This window comes from Myxocyprinus asiaticus, chromosome 33 (genome assembly GCF_019703515.2).
Source record: "Myxocyprinus asiaticus isolate MX2 ecotype Aquarium Trade chromosome 33, UBuf_Myxa_2, whole genome shotgun sequence".
Lineage (NCBI taxonomy): Eukaryota > Metazoa > Chordata > Actinopteri > Cypriniformes > Catostomidae > Myxocyprinus > Myxocyprinus asiaticus.
The window spans coordinates 5,865,378-5,887,937 of NC_059376.1; the positions used below are offsets into that span (position 1 = coordinate 5,865,378).

Genomic DNA, 22,560 nt, shown 5'->3' on the forward strand with positions numbered 1-22,560 from the left:
GAATCTGCCTTCCTGCTCAGTTGCGACAGGATCTCAACACTACAGAATCTCCAGGAAAAGTCAGGAAATTGGTCAGGGTTGATCTAAAGAGGAGAGGATGTGGGAAAGACACAAGCATAGAGACAGATTGTACCAGGACACTGAGTGAGAGGGTGGAGCAAAAAGATTAGACATAAAGAGCAAATAGTTTTTAAATATATGATTAGTTACATTAGATGGTTGGTATCAAATGATGAACTCTAACCACCTGGATGGGTGTAATAGAACAGAACGATCTTCAGGACAGGCACTATTGCTTCAAGATTGTATTCTTGGGATCGGCCATCCGGCACTTAGAGAAAACAAGCTAAAAGAATGAGTAGAGCACATAAACTAAATAGCAGTTTGGGATTCTGGTTTTACGTTTGCTCAAAATGCAGACTGTCAGCCCTGAAAGATCAATTAGGAAATTTAATTTGTTCGGTTGAAGCCCTGTTAAACATGTCTGGGTTTTTCTTTGTGTACCAGGTGAGTGGACTGGAGATGAGGAAATGGATGGACGAGCTCTTCCCCATCATCATGGATATGCTGCAGGACTCCTCCTCATTGGCCAAGAGACAGGTTTGCTCATGTTAAATACACTTTGGGCAGCAATATACACCCATTTTGGCCTGTTGTGTAGTGTGTTCATTGATTTGGCAGTCGACCGGTTTAGCCAAACTCTATCATATGTTGTGAATGCTGTGAAATATCTGTCCATTTATGTGAAAATTTGGAAATGCCAGTGAAACCTCAATAACTCTGATAGGTCAAAAGGATCATATCATGGAAAGTGGGGTTTCCGATGCTCTTTATGAACTTCCAGAACTCAAAACTTCCTTCCCAGTCCAGAAAAAAAGATTGTATTTTTTTTTTTAAATGGTTCGGTTGTGGTTATGACATCAACAACTGCCCATCTGCATTTACAGCATGATGAACCACAATGTGAACTACACTGATACACCAATACACTGTTACACTGTGCAATACACTGATACCAGTCATAACAGAGGTAATTTACATATCATTTTAAAGGCACAGTTGCAGACATGTACCATTTATTTGTATGAGTCAGGATGGAAAATGGGCATTAAAACTAAATAATGACCATTTATGGTGGGAAAAATAAAATAAAAAATCATTAGCATTATAAGAAGATTTAACTGAAAATAAAACAATGAAAGTTTAGGATATGACCTCTTTGGTTGGGTTTATTTCAAAACCTAGTTTGCTATATTGCTGTCAACTGCCTACTTAGGCAGCTGCCTTTTAAGCTGCCTTCCTCACATTGAGAGTCCTATATCTCTGGGATTTTACCATATAGGGTTTTTAAAATGAAGATGGAAAAACACGGAAAGTTCGTTCAGAACCAGAATCTATAAGTATATTAAAATATCTTCAATACTTCTGGATTTATAAGCACTCCAACTTTGGAAAGCTAACAAAAAAATTTTTTTACGCTCTATTTGGACTCACAACGTTGGCATATAATGCAACAAGGGGTGCTGAAGTTGAAGTTGCAATTGATTTTACTAATAGACCTACCTACTGTATCTCTGTAAAAATAAAAGAATGATGCTGCTACCTTTCTAAAGTTATTTTTTTTAACCTGTAGTTTTTCTCCAAAATCATAGGTGAAAATGAAAACTAATGGATTACTCAATAAATATTGATCCATGACATTTAATATTTTGGCATTTATCAATCAAAAGTATTAACAAAATCAAACATTTCAGCTGGGGAAGTTTCTGAAATTTGGCTGATTTGACATATAGTCTATCTTTACATGCACATCTAATTCCCCACCGAAGCAATTTATGTGTTTTATTTTGTCCCTTGGGTAATGAACGGCTCTCTGTTTTCCAGACTCCATAACGGCAATGGAAACATTCTCATACACTTGCCTCACATAATGTATTTCTCTAATATTTGGAGGCGGTCTGGAGCACAGTCTGTAAGGTTTTTCAGTAGCGCTGTGAGGTGCAGTCAGATGTCCTCAACCTTTACACAACTCGCCATTTCTTTGTGTGCAGTTATTGTATTCTGCTTTAGCAATCAGGGGTGTTATGAGTTTGGATGATTTAGGTCAGTTTCAGGTTCCTGAGGTTTATAAAAGCTCATATAACTAAATACTTTACCTGCCTGTTGACTGTGAGTCTGTGTGTGGCTTGATTTGGTGTTCTGGGTCAACCTGAAAAAAACCTTCTTAATAATAATAAATGCAGCTTTACAGTCACACATAGGGTGTTAACACATATATCTTAATGTTTTCTATCCTTTTGATGGTATTCTATATGTATAGAATAAAGAATAGCCAATTCATATATGGGTGTTTCTTCAACTTCGGGCACTTTTAGTGGACTTCTAGAAAGTAGTTTCATCAAAACATTTTTCACCCTCTCACTAGTTTATTTGTCTACCATGTCCAACAGTGCATGTACACAAGATTTATTTTCTTTTTTCTTTTTTTTCTGAAAGTCTTAAAACCCCCCACCACAGTGTCATATTCAGCAAATCTCAAATTCTGTGTTGTGTTTAATCTGTGTTGGAAATGATGTGGATGGAAATTACATTTTTAATTCTTGCTAAAGCTAATTTCATATCTAACATGTTATGTATCCTTAATACAATTAATTAATATATTTTTTTGCACATTTGGCAAATTGCAGCTTGATTGGAAATTACGCCCAATAAAAATATTCTGCTCAAGTGATATTTACCTTTTGTAGTTTTCTTCAAACATCGTATTTCATCTCAAGCATTCTCTGAACTGATACTTTTGTTGACTTGGTTAACAGGTACGCTACAAAGTATGCTTTTAATTTTTGAAAGTGTCATTTCTTTTAATGGAAAGATATAATTTTCACATAATATTGAAATGGTTTGTTTATTTCACTCTTTTAGATTATCATAGTTTTAAATGTAATAATTACTATTTTTATATTAGATGGTTATAGTTAAAGGTTGAAACAATCTGAGACCAGTGTAAAACAAAATCTATACATAAAAAGCATTGAAAAATTATTTACAAAGACAAGGTAAAAAGTTCTTTAAATAGCAAGAAAAAAAAGTTGAAATGTTAGTTTGAATAAAAATCAATCACTGGGACATGAAAATGCCTTTAAGCTGAAGAAATACCAAAATATTTTGGTTCTGAAATTACTTAAAAGGGTGAATTTTTGTTTTATTTTTATTTATTATTTAAATGAAAGGAACCATGATTTCAACCAGTCATTGCTGCCAAATAGATGATATTAAAAATACATTGTAATGCATTGCAATATTAACCAACTACATGTTTTACGAAAAGATTTTAATATGCGGAAAAATGGCAAAATCGAAATAATAAATCTAAAAATGTTTTTGCTTCTGAAGTTTAAATCGGAGACCATTAAAACGTGTCTTAATGCTCTCATTCTTTAGTGCTCTCAAGTTGTGATTCAAGGAAGGATTGCAAAACTATTGTATAATGACACGTTCTTTAGGAAACTTACTGACAAAATAAAAATAATCTTACTATTCATGATGTTGCTTCATATCGGCAGCAAAATCATTTGAAAGATCATGAATATTCAATATAAATATGAAATCTGTGATCAATACGCTGATTGTTTTTTATCCCATTAGGTGGCTCTCTGGACTCTGGGTCAGCAGGTAGCAAGCACTGGGTATGTGGTGGAGCCTTACAGAAAGTACCCATCTCTACTGGAGGTGCTGCTCAACTTTCTGAAGACAGAGCAGAACCAGGGCATCAGAAGAGAGGTATTTCTGTCTCATACATAGGAACTTTCCACAAATTGGGTACAAAATAGGACCTGAAACTCTCTAAATTGTTTTTTTTTTTTTGTTTGTTTTTTTGTTTTTTTTTAATACAAATAGACAGTGAAATGAGGTGCTTAACCTTCAGAAAATGTTGACTGTCAATCTCAGGAGGTCAAACTAAAGTTCCTTTGTAGAGCTGATGTGATTCTGTCACTTTTGCTAGGCAATTCGTGTATTAGGCCTGCTTGGAGCTCTGGACCCCTACAAACACAAGGTGAACATCGGTATGATCGACCAGTCGCGTGACGCCTCGGCCGTCAGCCTCTCTGAGTCAAAGTCCAGCCAAGATTCAGGTGATCTGACCTGTGTGTTTGTTTTGAGCACACACATCTATGTTTACATCTTGTTTTAAGATTGGTCTCAGGTGATCTGATCTTAAGTGGTCAGATGAGACTAAAACTCTTGTTTTATCACAATGGTTGATTTACAGGTGAGTAGGTGGGTCTTCACTGTTGTTTGAAGTTACAAATCTTTTGGACGTTTTAAACCCTATTTACAACTGTATTTAATGTTGTCCCATTTCAAACGAATCGTCCAGGCTTGTCGTGAGTTTAAATTGACAATTAATGACAGCTGCACAGGACTTACCAACCATCCATCACACACATTCTCTGGTGCAAACAGAGCACATCCTCATACACAAAACGCCCTTTCCAAACCCACGGCCAGAACTTCAGGGTAGCGTGCTCACATGTTGGCTCACATTGTTTGGCCAATCACAAAGCTTTGTACACAGATTCATCCCTTCAATAGTGATCTTCTCTTTGAAAACATTTTTGAAAGTACGTACCCTGCCTGCATACATAACAGTCTTTAAAACTAGGATTAAAGTAGATTACATTAAAATGTTGGCCCTGTAATGGTTACACTCTTTTTCCAACCCCTATCATCCTCTTGACAGTCAGAACACACAGTTCTTTAGATAGAGATGAAGTTACCTCTCCCAGATGTTCACTAATATCATGATCTCAAAGGGCAACTTTTCCTAAATCCAAACCTTAAAGGAATGTTGTGATTGTTTGATACAAGCCTGATACTGTCATTTACCCCACAAAATAATTTTTACTAATTTGAATTGGGTGACAATGACAATTTAATACAAACTATTTTATTACTCACCTAAAAGCTCAACACAGCAAGGAATATGACGAGTCTGTGAAGGCTTAAGCGGAAACTGCCTCCGTTTAAAAAAAGGGACAAGCGTCATCTTCAGAGTTCAGTCAATGGGTCCAATTTTAAGAGCGCTAGCACAATGCTTTAAGTCATAAGTGCAAAGTAAATTAACATTCCATTAAATTGTAGAGAATTTTCATCTACTGACACACAAATCATGGCTAGAATTAACAGTGATTGTATTGGCGCACACTTATTCTACCGGTCGATTATGAAAAATTACATGCATTTATTGAAACACGAAAAAATTAAACCAAAGGTATTTTTAAATGTAAAATACATTAAGTAAAACAAAAATATAATCAAAATAACAAAGTGATTAAAAATAAAAAAACCATACCAATTTCAAACATTTTACCCTCTCCAACTTCTTTCACTGGCCCCTTTTGCAGTAACTTAAAAATTACTCTAATACCCTGTCTACACTGGGCATGTCCGTTGACGCGACGCAACAGCTTGAGGCTCTCTACACTGGACGCATCGACATGAATGTTCTAAACCATTTATTGCCATTGCATGCAGCGCAAAATGGAACGGGACACCTGTTTACTGTCGCCGTAACGCGCCACGCCACAATGGACGCTTCCAGTGTAGACCGCATCATTGATTAGAAGGGGTTCTATTGCTTTTGACACCGTATCTGGTGTAAACAGGGTGTAAGACAACAGGTTGAAATATACCAATACAAATTCGATCATAAATACAATTACAAATAATAATAATAATTGAAAAATTATCCATGACCTATTGGTAGTTTAACACAAATCTCATAATGTTTTTCATAAAACGGCTACGACAGTTATTGTGAGGAACATAATTTAATATTCCAATTTACAACAATATTCAGTAATGTTGTGTATGGTCCTATACAATAGCCAAGTAAATAATAAATAAGAGAGCCTATGCTGTGAAACTGCACTTGAATTCCTGCGTTGCACACACAAATGAAGATATGCTGCAAGGTCAGCTGATGTTGTTTCTGACGCCTGTGCCGAACTGTAATGGGCAACATAGCTCCTATGATGAAAAGAACCAGGTATGCTTGAGGTCAGTATTAAAGGTAAATTACTTCCTGTTGTTGGTCCGTTTAGATGTCTTTGGTTCATGCTGTGTTCATATAACAGTCGAACAGCGGCAAAGTTCGTTTGGAACACATGAAGACACATCGACCCGTTGTGATGAATGAACCGAGGCAGAGCTATATGGCTTTATAATAGATATGCGAGTGCACAGGACACTTTTTGAGTGCGCACATGCACTCTCTGAGCGAGAGCAGGGAGATTTCATTGAGCTGTGAATATTTGAGAGCACGCATCTAGTTTTGTGCAAGAGTAAAGGAAATCCGCCTGGTAGCGGAGAGATTCGTGCTCGCGCAAACCGGTACACGGATGTGCTCTTGCATGATATGCATGCATTCACGACATGCCAGAGCTATAGTCTATTAAGCTGGACTGTGGTCTGTTAAGCCAGTAATTTTATTGATCTTCATAAAAAGTTTTATTTTTATATCTTTTGATTTTACTCGAATTAATCATCAATCTCAGCGCCTCCCCAATCTCATGCTCCGTGCCACTCAAGGAACTTTGACGAATCAACTTCATTCATCGTAGTGTCAGCTCACCATTTTACTATTTCTATAGCAAGAAATGGGAGAAGCTGAATTTTACAGATTTTCACTGTGGATGTCTGTTTCACTAGCCAAAATAGAGCTAAGAACTTAAGTACTAGCAGAAGTGAAGAACTGCTGCTTAGTTCTACAGTTCAGGAGTTTGTGTGGGTGTAAGCTTTGTCAGTTTGATGAACTATGGTATAATTTTGGGGGGAAATCATTAGAGCAGCTCTTGGCTTGAGTTCTTTGTGCTCAAGTGTTTGGCCTCTTTGGTCATTCTTCAGAGTATAATAATCCACATCAGCAAGCCCTCTCAACTCCAGTCCTGCCCCTAATAGTTTTAACAGCGTTTCTCGTAAAGAACTGAGGATATCTCCCCACTGAGGCATTAGGTTACAGTTAAGGTCAGCGTCTGGGGCAGCTCTGTCTGCGTCTGCACATTTCTGCATTACCACGTTAAAAATCTCTTCATGGCAGAGAACTGCCTACTCAACACCTTATTTTAAAAACAGGACAGCAGGAAGTTTAGTGAGGAGAAAGTGAGCTCAGTGATTGATGCTGATTGTGGGCAGAGTATTATGAAGTTTAAACACAACTGTCCGGATGTTGAATCAGTTTTAGACTGTAGGTATATTAAAAGACTCTCATTATTGGTGTTTACTATGACAAGCAACATTTTTGCTGTTGCTCATACTTAGGGATGGATTTGAACAAAGCCCTACTGTTTGTGATACAGACATGAACGAGACCTTAAATCATTTGGCTTATTGAGCAGAGGCAGGCTATGATTTATCTGAAAGATCAGACTTAAAATGTTTGCATGCCAGATGATAAAATTGGTGAAAAATCCCATAAACTTGCACTGATGAAGGGGCTGAGCCATATCTAGACAACAGAATAACATAGAGACTTAGGGGTGCACTCTTATCATGGACCAGTAAGTAACCACCAAGAACCTTCTAGCAAACTCTTAGCAAACACCCTGGCAACCAATGTGAACACTTTAGCAACTGCATTGAAACACCCTGGCAATCATCCAAAATACCCTAGCAACTGTATATCAACGCCCTAGAAACCACTCTGAACACATTAGCAGCTGCAAAGCAACGGCCTGAGAACCTCCCACGATACCCTAGCATTGTTACAGTTAGTTTCGCACAGCCTAACCGTAAACCCAACACTAGCAACCACTCAGAACACTTTAGCAAGCCACATAGCAATGCCCTGCAAACCATTCTGAACTCCCTAATACGTAAACACCCTAGCAATTCTCTTTCAATCACCCAGAACACCTAAGCAACCACATAGTAACACCCTAGAAACCACTTAGAACACTTAAGCAGATGCATGACAACATCCTAGCAATGACATAGCAACACCCTAGAAACAACTCTGAACACTTATGCAACTGCATGGCAGCACTTTAGCAATCATCCAGAACACCCTAGCAACTGCATATCAATGCCCTAAACACCACTCAGAACACTTTAGCAACCAGCATAGTAGTGCCTTGGCACCCATTCAAAACTCCCTTGTGAGCATACACCCTAGCAATGCCCTTTCAACCAGCCAGAACACTTTAGCAACCACATAGCAACACCCTAAAAATTACTCCGAACACTTAAGCAACTGCATGGCAACACCCTAGCAACCATCCAGAACACCTAAGCAACTGCAAATCAACGCCTAAAGGCCCAGGTATACTTCACATATCAACCGCGTTGCCTTTGAGTATTTGTTTCTTACTGCGAATACAAACGCGTTTGACACATGCTCACTACAATTTCTTTGTGATACTCTTAGTACCACAAAATTTGTGAATATATAATGTCAGCTATTTTTTTTTTTTTTTTTAAGGCAATTAAATGAGAGAGTTTTTTTTTTTTTTTTTTTTTTTTTTTTTTTAAGAAAAATGAAACCAATTCTAGTGACCACCAATGAAGAGTATACAATCTTAAAGATCATTGCTTTGTAGGGGCCTGGGTAGCTCAGTGGTAAAATACACTGGCTACCACCCCTGGAGTTCGCTAGTTCGAATCCCAGGGTGTGCTGAGTGACTCCAGCCAGGTCTCCTAAGCAACCAAATTGGCCCGGTTGCTAGGGAGGGTAGAGTCACATGGGGTAACCTCCTCGTGGTCGCTGTAATGTGGTTTGTTCTCGGTGGGGCGCATGGTGAATTGAGCATGGTTGCCGAGGTGGATGGCGTGAAGCCTCCACACGCGCTATGTCTCCGTGGCAACGCGCTCAACAAGCCACGTGATAAGATGCACGGGTTGACTGTCTCAGACACGGAGGCAACTGGGATTCATCCTCTGCCACCCGGACTGAGGCGAATCACTGTGACCACGAGGACTTAGAGCGCATTGGGAATTTCAAATTGGGAGAAAAAGGGAAAACCCCCCCCCCCAAAAAAAAAAAAAATCATTGCTTTGTGACGCACCATAGGCCATCCTCGTCTCAATCCCTGTATATGACACCCATAATGTCTACAGGTATGCAATAACAGGACAAAAAACAGCAACTCGTACAGAATTACGTCACTGGACGTAACAGGGGATATAGCACAGAATTACAGTCTTCATTAGACAATTTCTATTATTTAGCAACAACTCACCCAAGTGTTTTAGGGTAACATTTCCCTTTAGAAAATGTACAAACCTAGTTAAAAAAAATAAAAAAATAAAAAATAAAAAACAAATTCATGGTTACATGGCCTCATGTTATACTATTAAGTATTAAGGTACTTTAAAGGTACTAGTTTTTCCATTTGCAAGTGATTTATAAGGAAGTGGATTATAAAGCTGCATGGTTGAGACAGATAATGACTCTACTGTTACTGTTTAAAGGTCATCTATCAACATTCAAGCGGCTTTATTAGTATAAACATTGGCAGTAAGCAGTTCTTTGAATCACCGGTTGACGCCCTGTTCTCCAAAACACTGAACAAAAGAATGACATATAGAGTATTTTATTTTTACAGTATCAGATGTTCCTCTCCATGTTGTAATGAATGCAGTGAAAAGATTAGAACTCATCTAGATATCTGATCTTGATTCAGACTCACTGTATGCATTTATGCGATTTATACACAGAATATACGTTTATCCTGTTAAAGAATTCTGTTTGATAGACTTTGTCTCTTTGTTGTAAATTGACTGAAAGCAGCAGAGGAGAGAGGAAAGAGAGGAGGGGAAATTAAAGAACACACCTGCCAACTGTATAAAAACTCTGAAGTGACCTCTGATGTCATAGTATTATTTCAGCTAAAGTTTCATATTTTTTAGACTATCCTTCGATCTACATGCAACTGCTTTATTTAATGGTTAGAAGCAAAGTTGAAGGTTTTGAATTCTGATTTCCCTATGTTTCCAGAGACACTGAATCTAATGTAATGCAACTTTGACACAGACGATAAGGGATGGGAAATGTAAGGAATTTAAAGTTTTCGGTTTCTTAAAGCTGCACTACGTATGATGTTTTTGGTTAAAAATTAACAAAATGGCATTTTTGAGTAAATAACTCACCGATTCACTACATAAACCTATAAAAATGTATTGTATTTTGAGCTGTCGGATTTGGTGCGAAATCACAGGCTTATGTCGTAATCCTTACATTATTACGTCATATCCGTAAACACAGAAAAGTACCACCAGCTGTCACATGTTCCGGCCGGGGGAAACTACGCTGTTTAGTTCAGTCAGTCACTGTCACACAGTTCAGGACAGCATCTCAGCACTATGGATGGATGTTTATATGTTAACTGTTTGGTGAAGTTCTTTACTTGCTATAATGCTTGGATATGTTGTCTGGTAGGGTTGTTGAAGCTTATATTGCTTGTCATGCTTGAATGAATCGAACAACACTCGTGCGTTAAGCGATCACAATGTATCTACATTGTCCAGTGAATGTTTACTAATATTAATGACTTCTAAGTATTTTATAACATTGCAGTAGTTTCCAGGTTCCCTAAGAGTATGTATGCCACTGTTTTCTCATTTATTTTACCCCAGATGCAGAAATGCACAAGTTACTGTATCACTTATTATCCTTTAAGCAGTCTATCTGTTTACAATCTACTGTATAATCATCATTATAATTTCAGAGCACAGTAATGCACATATTTTTTTATTGTGTAACCATCTATCTATTATAACTTTACTGCTAAAGAAATATTAAGCGTATTACTGTAATTTTTTGTAATTGCATATTTCAGGCTTTGACTGTAGTGTCAGAAAAGCACTATAAGTGTCAAATTAATTCAATCAGTCATTCAAAATATGAAATATGATAAAGAACGGTGTTGTTTATCTTCAACAAATCAAGTAATATTTAGGTTTCAAATGTTTGGTCTAATAACAGAATATCAACGTGAAAATAGCATGTTATCACTCTGAATATCACCCAGTCATTATCACACATGGGCGATATCCTGGTAAACTCAAATCATGAGATTCATCTGTGCAGAAGAGCAGCGCTGAACACTCATGTAACAGCTCATGTAAAGTGTTCTTCCGCAAGTTGCTCGCAATTTTAAGTTTTGACCACAGATGTCCTCAGAGAGCACAAAGTTCCTTAGTGCTGCTTTAATGGTTCCATTAATGTTTCTTGTAGTACTTTAGAGAGAAAAAAATATATAGAAATGAGAAATACAATTCTTACTGGATTCACTGCCCTCAGCTGTCTGTTGCCAAGTGATGAGCTCATTTCAGATTTCAACAAAGCAGATTTAGCAAGAAAGAAATGAAAGTAATTGGGATTGAGACTACACTGGTAGCACTAGATTAAAAAAATATATATTAAAAAAAACAGACTTAGAATTGGAATTTAGACTATTCTGGATTGTGCTGTAGGTTTTTGATTTGTCTAAAAGAATCAGCTCATTAGACTAATTTTTTCGGGATTCAAACTTTACTGGTAGCACTGGGTGTATTTGATTCACTAAAAACAACCATCTCACAAGAGTCATTAGTTCAGAAATTGAAATTCGATGTACACTGATAGCACTGTATGTATTTGATTCATAACAAAAGAACTAGCTCAATGGAGTTATTTGTTCGGGATTCAGACTATACTGGTAGCGCTGTATGGTTTTGATTCACTAAGGGTGTGTTCACACTTAGCAGGTTTGGTTCGATTAAAACGAACTCTGGTACGATTGCTCTGTTAGTGCGGTTCATTTGAACAAGTGTGAATGCTGCCATCCAAACCATGGTGCACACCAAACAAGCGGACCGAGACCCCCTGAATATTGGGTCTCAGTCCGCTTCCAAACGAACTTTGCTGCTGTTCGACTGTTATATGAACGCAGCATGAACCAAAGACATCTAAATGGACCAATAACAGGAAGTAATTTACCTTTAATACTGGCCTCAAGCATACCTGGTTCTTCTCATCATAGGAGCTATGTTGCCCATTACAGTTCGGCACAGGCGTCAGAAACAACATCAGCTGTCCTTGCAGCATATCTTCATTTGTGTGTGCAACGGAGGCATTCCTGGTGCTGTTTTGACTTCTTTACACATTTTATTAGCTCTTCGTTTGTTCTCAGCTGGTAAAAATACCACCATATATACAGTGGTGTGAAAAAGTGTTTGCCCCCTTCCTGATTTCTTATTTTTTTGCATGTTTGTCACACTTAAATGTTTCAGATCATCAAACAAGTTTAAATATTAGTCAAAGATGACACAAGTAAACACAAAATGCAGTTTTTAAATGAAGGTTGTTATTTTTAAGGGAAAACAAAAACCAAACCTACATGGCCCTGTGTGAAAAAGTGTTTGCCCCACCTGTTAAAACATAACTGTGGTTTATCATACCTGAGTTCAATTTCTCTAGCTACACCCAGGCCTGATTACTGCCACACCTGTTCTCAATCAAGAAATCACTTAAATAGGACCTGCCTGACAAAGTGAAGTAGACCAAAAGATTTTCAAAAGCTAGACATCATGCCGAGATCCAAAGAAATTCAGGAACAAATGAGAAAGAAAGTAATTGAGATCTGTTAGTCTGGAAAAGGTTATAAAGTCATTTCTAAAGCTTTGGGACTCCAGAGAACCACAGTGAGAGCCATTATCCACAAATGGCGAAAACATGGAACAGTGGTGAACCTTCCCAGGAGTGGCCGGCCGACCAAAATTACCCCAAGAGCGCAGCGACGACTCTTCCAAGAGGTCACAAAAAACCCCACAACAACATCCAAAGAACTGTAGGCCTCACTTGCCTCAGTTAAGGTCAGTGTTCATGACTCCACCATAAGTAAGATACTGGGCAAAAATGGCCTGCATGGCAGAGTTCCAAGACGAAAACCACTGCTGAGCAAAAAGAACATTAAGGCTCATCTCATTTTTGCCAGAAAACATCTTGATGATCCCCAAGACTTTTTGGAAGGTGTGTGTCCCATTACATCTGGCGTAAAAGTAACACCGCATTTCAGAAAAAGAACATCATACCAACAGTAAAATATGGTGTTGGTAGTGTGATGGTCTGGGGCTGTTTTGCTGCTTCAGGACCTGGAAGACTTGCTGTGATAAATGGAACCATGAATTCTGCTGTCTACCAAAAAATCCTGAAGGAGAATGTCCGGCCATCTGTTCGTGACTTCAAGCTGAAGCAAACTTGGGTTCTGCAGCAGGACAATGATCCAAAACACACCAACAAGTCCACCTCTGAATGGCTGAAGAAAAACAAAATGAAGACTTTGGAGTGGCCTAGTCAAAGTCCTGACCTGAATCCTATTGAGATGCTGTGGCATGACCTTAAAAAGGCAATTCATGCTCAAACCCTCCAATGTGGCTGAATTACAACAATTCTGCAAAGATGAGTGGGCCAAAATTCCTCCACAGCGCTGTAAAAGACTCATTGCAAGTTATCGCAAACGCTTGATTGCAGTTGTTGCTGCTAAGGGTGGCCCAACCAGTTATTAGGTTTAGGGGGCAATCACTTTTTCACACAGGGCCATGTAGGTTTGGATTTTGTTTTCCCTTAAAAATAACAACCTTCATTTAAAAACTGCATTTTGTGTTTACTTGTGTCATCTTTGACTAATATTTAAACTTGTTTGATGATCTGAAACATTTAAGTGTGACAAACATGCAAAAAAATAAGAAATCAGGAAGGGGGCAAACACTTTTTCACACCACTACATAAATCCAACGAGCACATTTAGCCCAGCAGCCAGCATTGTTTTAGATGTTCGGCAAGTTCCGTCGCAAAATATACATCATAAAAGCTGTACAATCAGGTTGTGACCTTATCCTTATGCCTTTTGTTTTGTATCTTTATGTTCGGTGTTAAAAATGCCAGTGTGAATGCTAAGCGAACCAAGTCTAAATATATCATTTTCTTTTTTTAGTCTGAACCAAGAGAACCGAATTACAAGTGTGAACACACCCTAAGAGGAACTGGCTTATTAGACATTTGTTTAGGAATTGGACTACACTTATAGTGCTTTATGTTGTATGCTGTATGCTGTAGATTCAAAAGAACTGACTCATTCTTTTGGGAATCGGGATTTGGACTACACTGGCAGAGCTGTATGTTTTGGACTCACTAACAAGAACCTGCTCAGAGTCATTTGTTCTGGAATCAGACTACACTGGTTGCAATGTATGTTTCACGCTGTTGATTCAGGAGTGGGGCAGCTCTGCTGCTGAGTTGCACTGCAGGAAACACTGTCAGAGTATTTTAGTATGGTGTCCTGTCCGCATCGTCGGATATTGCACATTCAGGTCTGATTAATGATTAACTTTAACAGAACCAAAAGTCATGAAAATAATACGGTTTCAGTATTTAAAAAAAAAAAAATATATTTTTTTTAAATGTAACCGGTTCTGAACTTGTTTCTTAAACCTAAAGATGATAAACATCAAGTAATTAAGTTTATTTTTTTTTATTTTTTTTTTTATCATTCATAACTTGACATGCAATTACATGTTTGTGTGTGTCTACAGCTGACTACAGTACCAGTGAGATGCTGGTTAACATGGGTAACCTGCCACTAGATGAGTTCTACCCAGCAGTCGCCATAGTGACTCTGATGCGTATCCTGCGTGACCCGTCGCTATCCAATCACCACACCATGGTTGTGCAGGCGGTCACATTCATCTTCAAATCGCTTGGACTCAAATGTGTCCAGTTCCTGCCACAGGTCATGCCCACCTTCCTCAATGTCATCAGAGTGTGTGACGCTAGCATCAGAGAGGTACATTAAAACTTTAGCAATTTCTCTCGTTTAAGCATTATTTATGAAAAACATTTTGATTGCTTATGGCGGTTTTCTTCACAATTTAGTTGTGGTTGAACCTGTAATTTTTTTTTCTCTTCCTCTGTTCATTCTTTTATTTTAATTCCTGTTTTTCCTCCCTCAGTTCCTGTTCCAGCAGATGGGAATGGTTGTGTGCTTTGTCAAGATCCACATCCGGCCGTACATGGATGATATCTTCACACTGATCAGGGTGAGAGACGTATTTCACCACACAACCGATTCAGAAAAATGTGTACACGAATAAATACTTTAAATGTCTGTGACCTTGAGGAATGTTGTTTTGTGTGTGTGTGTGTTTTGTTTGTCTTTTCACTCTCTGATTTGTTTTTTAGTGTTTCAGGGCAGCGGTTGTAATTAACGACTGTTGGTGGAAAAACTCAGGGCATGTTAGTCCTATTGAGAGAAGAGACAAAGGCTTGTTTCTTTCATGTTAACCCCTGCTGTTACATTGTAGCCTGATATGGGCCAGGAAGAGCCATTCCAAGTCATTGTGTAAAACTGTTTGCAGGTCCCTCCTCCTTTGACAATTTGTACATTTGTGGTTTTCTTAGTGCTTAACCAGTAGTGAGTATTGACTGATTTATGACGTGCTTGATTCACTCTTACCACTTACATCATCAAACTCCCAATTCTACCCCAGTAGTTTGTTTTCAGTTGTTGTTGAAGTACTTGGTTCACCCAAATATAAAAATTCTGCCATTATTTACTCAAAGACTTCAAGTCTTTGCACTCCTGTATGACTTTCTTTCTTTTCTGTCGAACACAAAAGGGAATGGGATTTTTGACCCATATGTGAACAGTCCAAACGATCTCAGACCCCTTTAAAGTGAACCGATCCCGGGAGGTTCTCTGAGTGTTGTTTGTTTGCAGCCTGCGGTTCTGTTCACTAATAACGTTCTTTGTCTGGGTTCATTTGATTTTCCCATTCCAATGCAAAACATGTTTGTCCCTGACAGGTTACTTTACAGCAGTAATAACAACACTTTCTATGGCTATAACAAAGTAAGAGGCATACATGAGTATTAAAACGTATGCAAATTCCACCCCCCCCCCCCAAAAAAAAAACCCTCAAAGGTCTTTCTTCATTGTTCTGTGCAAATGAAGATTCAAGGGTTAAACCGGACTGGCTTGGAATGCTGAAAGTTTAAATTTAAGAAATTCTGTCAGGAATATATTACCATTGTATTCTATGAATGGATGTAAATCAATGCTACTAGTAGATTAATCATTAATCATGATCAGTCTAATTTTTTGTTGGTCATGTGACCTTATTTTTCCATGATTTAATGATGTATTTAGCCTCTAAATACAGTAGGCCTGTTTATATATATAAAAATACAATTTATTAGTTCTGCTGCATTACTTTTCTCTTTTAATGTATAAAACAAAATGTAGTATGTAAAAATATAATCTTGCACATTATATTTATATTATAGTTATATATAATAGATGTTTTATTGATTTTTAGACATGTACTCATGCTGCTTGTTCTTTTTAAGAGCATTAAACATGTTTAATTAAACTCATACATTTGAGTTGGGAGACAAAGCAGGGAAGCTTTTGGCTAGATATATATAGCAGAGAGAGTCTTTTTCTACCATTCCCTCAGCGAAATATGCTTGTGGTGAAATGTTTACCTCGGCCATTGATAATAATAATGCTTAAGAAATCTGTCTTGATCTTTATAGTTCCACATCTTTGTCTACTGATGAAGATATTAGAAACTTTGTGGAATCATTAGATCTCCCTAAACTGACCACTGTGCAAAAAAATTATCTTGATTCAGAGCTTGACAAGGTAATTAAGGCCTTGCCTACAGGCAAGGCTCCGGGGCCAGATGGCTTTGCCGCTGAATTTTGTAGATCTTTTGCTACAGAACTGGCTCCACTTTTGTTAGAAGTTTATACGGAATCATTGAAGAATATACGGAATCATAAAAGAATGGAAAGCTTCTGCCAACCATGACACAAGCCCGGATCAGTCTGATTCTTAAAAAGGGCAAAGATCCAAGGGAGTGTAAGAGTTAGACATTTCATCAATATCGTGGTCAGTGGCGAATGATCAGAGTCCGGTCGCTGCCATCTCACTTGACACCGAAAAGGCGTTTGATATGGTAGAATGGGATTATCAATTTAAGATTTTGAAAATATACGGGTTCGGGAATACTTTTATTGGATGGATTAAGTTACTTTATAGACACACTGTAGCGGAAGTACAAACAAATTCATTAATTTCAGATTATTTTACTCTGGATAGGGGCACTGGCAGGGTTGCCCTCTTTCCCCATTATTGTTCTGTCTTGCCCTGGAACCATTAGCAGCCGCGATAAGAAAGGAGGATGATTTTCCAGGGGTGGTGGCAGGAGGTGTGGCGCATAAGCTTCTGCTTTACGCAGATGATATTTTATTATTCGTCTCTGACCCTACTAGTTCTATGCCTTGCCTCCACAGAATTATTAATTCCTTTTCTAAGTTCTCGGAATACAGAGTTAGTTGGTCTAAATCTGAAGCTTTGGCTCTGACAGCGTACTGCCCGATAACGGCTTTTCAGCCGGTTGCCTTCCAGTGGCCCAAACATTAAGTATTTGGGTATTTTATTCCCAGCAAATTTGTGTGATTTAGTTAGTTAATTTTGACCCTTTAATAAAAAGGTTTTTGAGCGATGTGGCAGGTAGGCTTCATTACATTTATCGATGATTGGGAAAGTTAATGTTATTAAAATGAACTGTATTCCAAAATTCAACTACGTGCTAGAGTCACTCCCTTTAGATGTCCTCCTCTTTTATTTCAAACAATTTGATAACATAGCAAAGTCCTTCATTTGGAATGGGAAACTTCCCAGATTACATTTCAGTAAACTGCATTGGCCGATTGATAAAGGTGGGCTAGGCCTACCCAAGATTTTGTTTTATTATGCGTTCGGTCTCAGACATATGGCTCATTGGTTGCTTCCACCTGAGAGAGCCCTTCTCTGGTATTGAACTGGAAGTTCTTGCCCCTATTTCGCCATTGCAAAACCTTTCTATCAAACTAATCGGAAAAGTTACACATTGTTACCTCACATATACACACGGTATGGACAAAAGTGTCCAGAGTGTTTAATTCGGACATTTATATAAATGTTGCCTCGAGCTTATGGGTTAACCCCAAATTATGTATTAATAAGTCCCCTTTCTGCTGGTCAGAGTGGATTGTGAGGGGGGTTACTACACTCGGTGACCTATATGAGAGTGGAGTGTTGAGATCCTTTGAAAATCTGGTTCAACATTTTGGGATCCCCAGATCTCAGTTTTATAGGTATTTACAGCTGCGACACCTGCCCTGTACTATTTTTGGGAGTAGCATACACCCCCCTAAAGTGGCAGATACTCTGGGAGTGGTGATTACTGCTTTTGGAAAAGGTCATGAGGCATCAGTGTATTACTCCCTTCAGGGGAACGGAGCTTCAACTTCCCTCAAGAGATTATGGGAGAAAGATTTAAACTTGGTATTGGAGGAGGGAGTGTGGGCTAGGATTCTAAAAAACATTAGGTCTGCCAGGGTGCACTTTATGCAATTCAAGATTTTACATTGATTTTATTGGACCACCTCTAGATTGTATAGGCTTTCATTTTGCCCCAGACTCTGTATTTTGGGCGATGGGGCGGTCATCAACGTTGAGATTAGGCAGATAAAGAGCTGGGTCCTAACTAGCATCATGATCGCCAGACAGGTTATTTTAAGGGGTTGGAGGTCGGCTGGAGTGCCCTCGTTTCATGAGTGGTGCTCGGAGATGGGGAGGGTGGCGGCCTTTGAAGAAGGGTTTTAAAGAAGGCTGGGCAATCTGGGGTTATTTGATAGGAAATGAGGCAGGTATTTGGCCTTTTTGGAAGGCTCTCGGGGAGGGATAGTAGAGAGGGATCTCTAGTTTTAAATGTGTGTGTGCAATTTGATTGTTTTTTGAAAGTACAGTACTGTGCAAAGTTTTAGGCACTTAAGATGTTTCACAAAAACATTTGTCTTAAGATGGTTATTTATATATTCAGCTTTAGTGTGTCAATAGGAAAAATACATTTTAGACTACCATACATTACTCTTGCAAATAGAAAAGATTAGAATAGAAGGACATGACATTCTGCAAGAGATGGCATTGCCCCCACAGAGCCCCCCACTGAACATCGAGTCAGTCTGAGATTACAAGAAGAGACAGAAGCAATTAAGACAGCTTAAATAGATAGAAGAACTGTGGCGAATTCTCCAAGAAGCTTGGCACATCCTATCTGCCAACAACCAGGTGTACCTAGGAGAATTGGGGCTGTTTTAAAGGCAAAGGTGGCCACACCTTTTGATTTAGCTTTTTTTTTTTTTATGTTTACTGGACTTTGTATGATGTTAATTGATGATAAATGAAAACTATTTATGGCATTATTTTTGAAAACATCCTCACTATGCAACATTTTTCACAAGTGCCTAAAACTTTGCACAGTACTGTATACTTCCGCATTTTCTGTTATGTTTATTTAATATTATTTATTTAATTTGTTGAATGGAATCAATGACAATTGTTGATAATAATAATAACAATAATAATCTCATACATTAATTTGTAAAGCTTAATGTACTCAACATTCACTCGCCTTAATTATTTTAATTATTCAAAGTCATTGTGTAAAGTGGGCTGGGTTAACAAAAACAAAATAAAATAAATAAAAATAAAAATTGAATGACTATAGTGGACCAAAAAAAGAACTGAGCCCACAAGGTCACAAACAATGTGAATGCAAAGAGAACAAGGTTCACATTTTGGTCCACTTAAAGGGTCTGAGTTTGGTTCTTTTAAAGAGGACCCAAGTGTGAAAGCACCCTTAATAATTAATTTCAGACTATATTTAGCTAGTTAGTTTATTTAGTTCATAATTTTTTTTTTCTCTGTCAGCAAAAATAGTTCCAAAAGACGGCAAGCATAAATCTTTGCATGTTTCCAAGAAATGAATGGCATAAACAGACAAACGGAGTGATACAAACAGTGCTGTTACACTAAATATCAATACACCTTTAAAAAAAACTTCTGAGATGGTGTTTGGTGTCATTAGTCATGTTTCTATCCAAGTTACGAAGTTAATTTATTCCAACATTGGAATATTGCAAAAAATATTTGCGAATAAAGAAGCGTTTCCATCCCTTGTGTTCAAGAGAATAAAATCATCACTTCTGGGGAAATTTAAACAAAATGTAAGTTGTAGCCACTGGGGAAGCCACTGTGGCTCTTTTGTTCAATATAATAAATTACTAAATTACTGACAAAATGATCTCGCGAACCTCATGTTTGCTTGTAATTGTCTTGGGAGGTAATAGTAGCCAATTATTTTGATGACAGGCTTTGGCTCAGACATTTCAGAATGACCAGAGCAAAATTTAAGATGCAATGCAGTAATATTGATGATATTATGATATCATCAATGATATTGAGTGAATTATGTATTCACATAGCTTGTTGAAACACAGTCTCCTGACTTTTAATGTATAATGTATGAATCTGTATTCCTATAAAAAATTCTATAGGAATTGTAATTTATCATAATTGGCTTCTTATCGAATACAAAAAAAATTATCAACCTCAAGCGAGCAAGTACATTTTTTTTTCTTCTTTTTTTTAATGCACATTTGGGAGATTTTATTTGTATCTTGGGGTTTCTTTCCAGAATTTATGCGATATCCCAAAATATGCGGAAGGAAACCAAACAACCGATGTCAAATCTGGCACATCACAACTTGAATCTCTCTAGTTTGAATATGCAAAATTTAGTCGCGTAATTTATATAGGGAGGATAAATCTCTCTTCTTGCATGCAGATTACATGATATTGTGTTTTCTTTTCTGCAGGAATATTGGACTCCAAACAACCCGATGCAGAACACCATCATACTGCTGATCGAGCAGATTGTGGTGGCTCTTGGTGGAGAATTCAAACTCTACCTGCCTCAGCTCATCCCACATATGCTGCGAGTCTTCATGCACGACAACAGCCCTGGACGCAGTGTCACCATCAAGGTAAAAACACATCCTGACAAGATAAATACACACTCAGACTTGCACTAATTGTTCTAACTATGAACTATGAAAAAATTTAGAAAATATAAGTATATATAGAAATACACAATAAGACTATATATATATATATATATATATATATATATATATATATATATATATATATACACACACACACATACACACACACACATACATACACACACTACCGGTCAAAAGTTTTGAAACACTTATTCTTAGAATTTTTTTCTTCACATTTTAGAATAATAGTAAAGTCATTAAAACTATGGAATAACATAAATGGAACTATGGGAATTATGTTGTGACTAAACAAAATCCAAAATAAATCAAAACTGTGTTATATTTTAGCATCTTCAAAGTAGTCACCCTTTACCTAGAATTTGCAGATATGTACTCTTGACATTTTCTCAACCAACTTCTTGAGGTATCACCCTGGGATGCTTTTTAAACAGTATTGAAGGAGTTCCCATCTATATGCTGGGCACTTATTGGCTGTTTTTCTTTATTATTTGGTCCAAGTCATCAATTTCAAAAACTTTTTTTTTTTTTTTAAACTAAATTTTAGATTTATAATGAAATAAATTAATATGGTGGCACAATTATATTTTTGTCTACAAAACTAATTTCAAACATTTAAGCATACACTTTCAGATCAAAAGATTTTTAAGATCATGGGAAACATTTCGGTCAAGTGTTTCAAAACTTTTGACCGGGTGTGTGTGTGTGTGTGTGTGTGTGTATATATATATATATATATATATATATATATATATATATATATATATATATATATATATATATATATATATATACACACACACACACACACACAGCATATAGATGGGAACTACTCCAATAAGTTGGTTGAGAAAATGCCAAGAGTACATTTCTGCAAAATCTAGACAGTGTAGCCACTTTGAAGATGCTAAAATATAACATAGTTTTGATTTAATAATTCTCATATTTCCATTTCTATTATTCCATATTTGTGATGACTTTACTATTATTCTAAAATGTGATCAAATAAAATAAAGAATAAGTGACCCTAAACTTTTGCACGTATGTATGTACAAAATACAAATACAAAAAAATGCATTATTTAAAAAAAAAAAAAAAAAACATTATTAATGAATGTCAATCTACTAAACATTTAGTCAAATTCTTTACATGATTTTAAATCACTTATAAATATTTACTGAGAAAAGATGCGATAATTAATATAACAGTTTTGTGTGTTTTATGTGCATTTCAAAAAGTGGCTTTAGAAGTTAGTGTATTGTTTTATTTAATTGAATGCAGCCTGTTAAAAAATTATCAGGTGATTTCATATTTTAACAGCACAGATTTTTTGCAAAATGTGGGCCTTGAGACCCTCGTAGTTCTGTTCCATTGTTTTGCTGCGTTTAATTATATTTGAACCCAAGAACACATCCTGTTCAGGCTGTCTGCTCTAGGTAAGTGTGGTTTGGCAAGGCACATTGCCTGTAGTAGCAGCTGAGATGGGCTGGCTGCGGCTTGCAAAAATATACTTTGCATCTAGGTGGCCCTTCAAGCTTGAATTTCTATGGCAATAAGAAAATTTAAAGAAACCAAAATTTACCTATGGGCCAGTCGCAAGGTCAAAA

At 37.2% G+C, this 22,560-nt stretch overlaps 1 protein-coding gene across 2 annotated transcripts in view; it reads left to right on the top strand.

Annotated features, from left to right (window-relative positions):
* mtor (mechanistic target of rapamycin kinase) overlaps window positions 1-22,560 on the top strand; it is a 317,851-nt gene that overhangs the window by 45,662 nt on the left and 249,629 nt on the right. For both annotated transcript variants that reach the window (XM_051670135.1, XM_051670136.1), the window contains exons 16-21: window positions 508-600; window positions 3,646-3,780; window positions 4,004-4,133; window positions 14,572-14,822; window positions 14,989-15,075; window positions 20,747-20,914. In XM_051670135.1, the coding sequence (XP_051526095.1) occupies window positions 508-600; window positions 3,646-3,780; window positions 4,004-4,133; window positions 14,572-14,822; window positions 14,989-15,075; window positions 20,747-20,914 (864 nt within the window). The remainder of the gene's footprint in view (window positions 1-507; window positions 601-3,645; window positions 3,781-4,003; window positions 4,134-14,571; window positions 14,823-14,988; window positions 15,076-20,746; window positions 20,915-22,560) is intronic.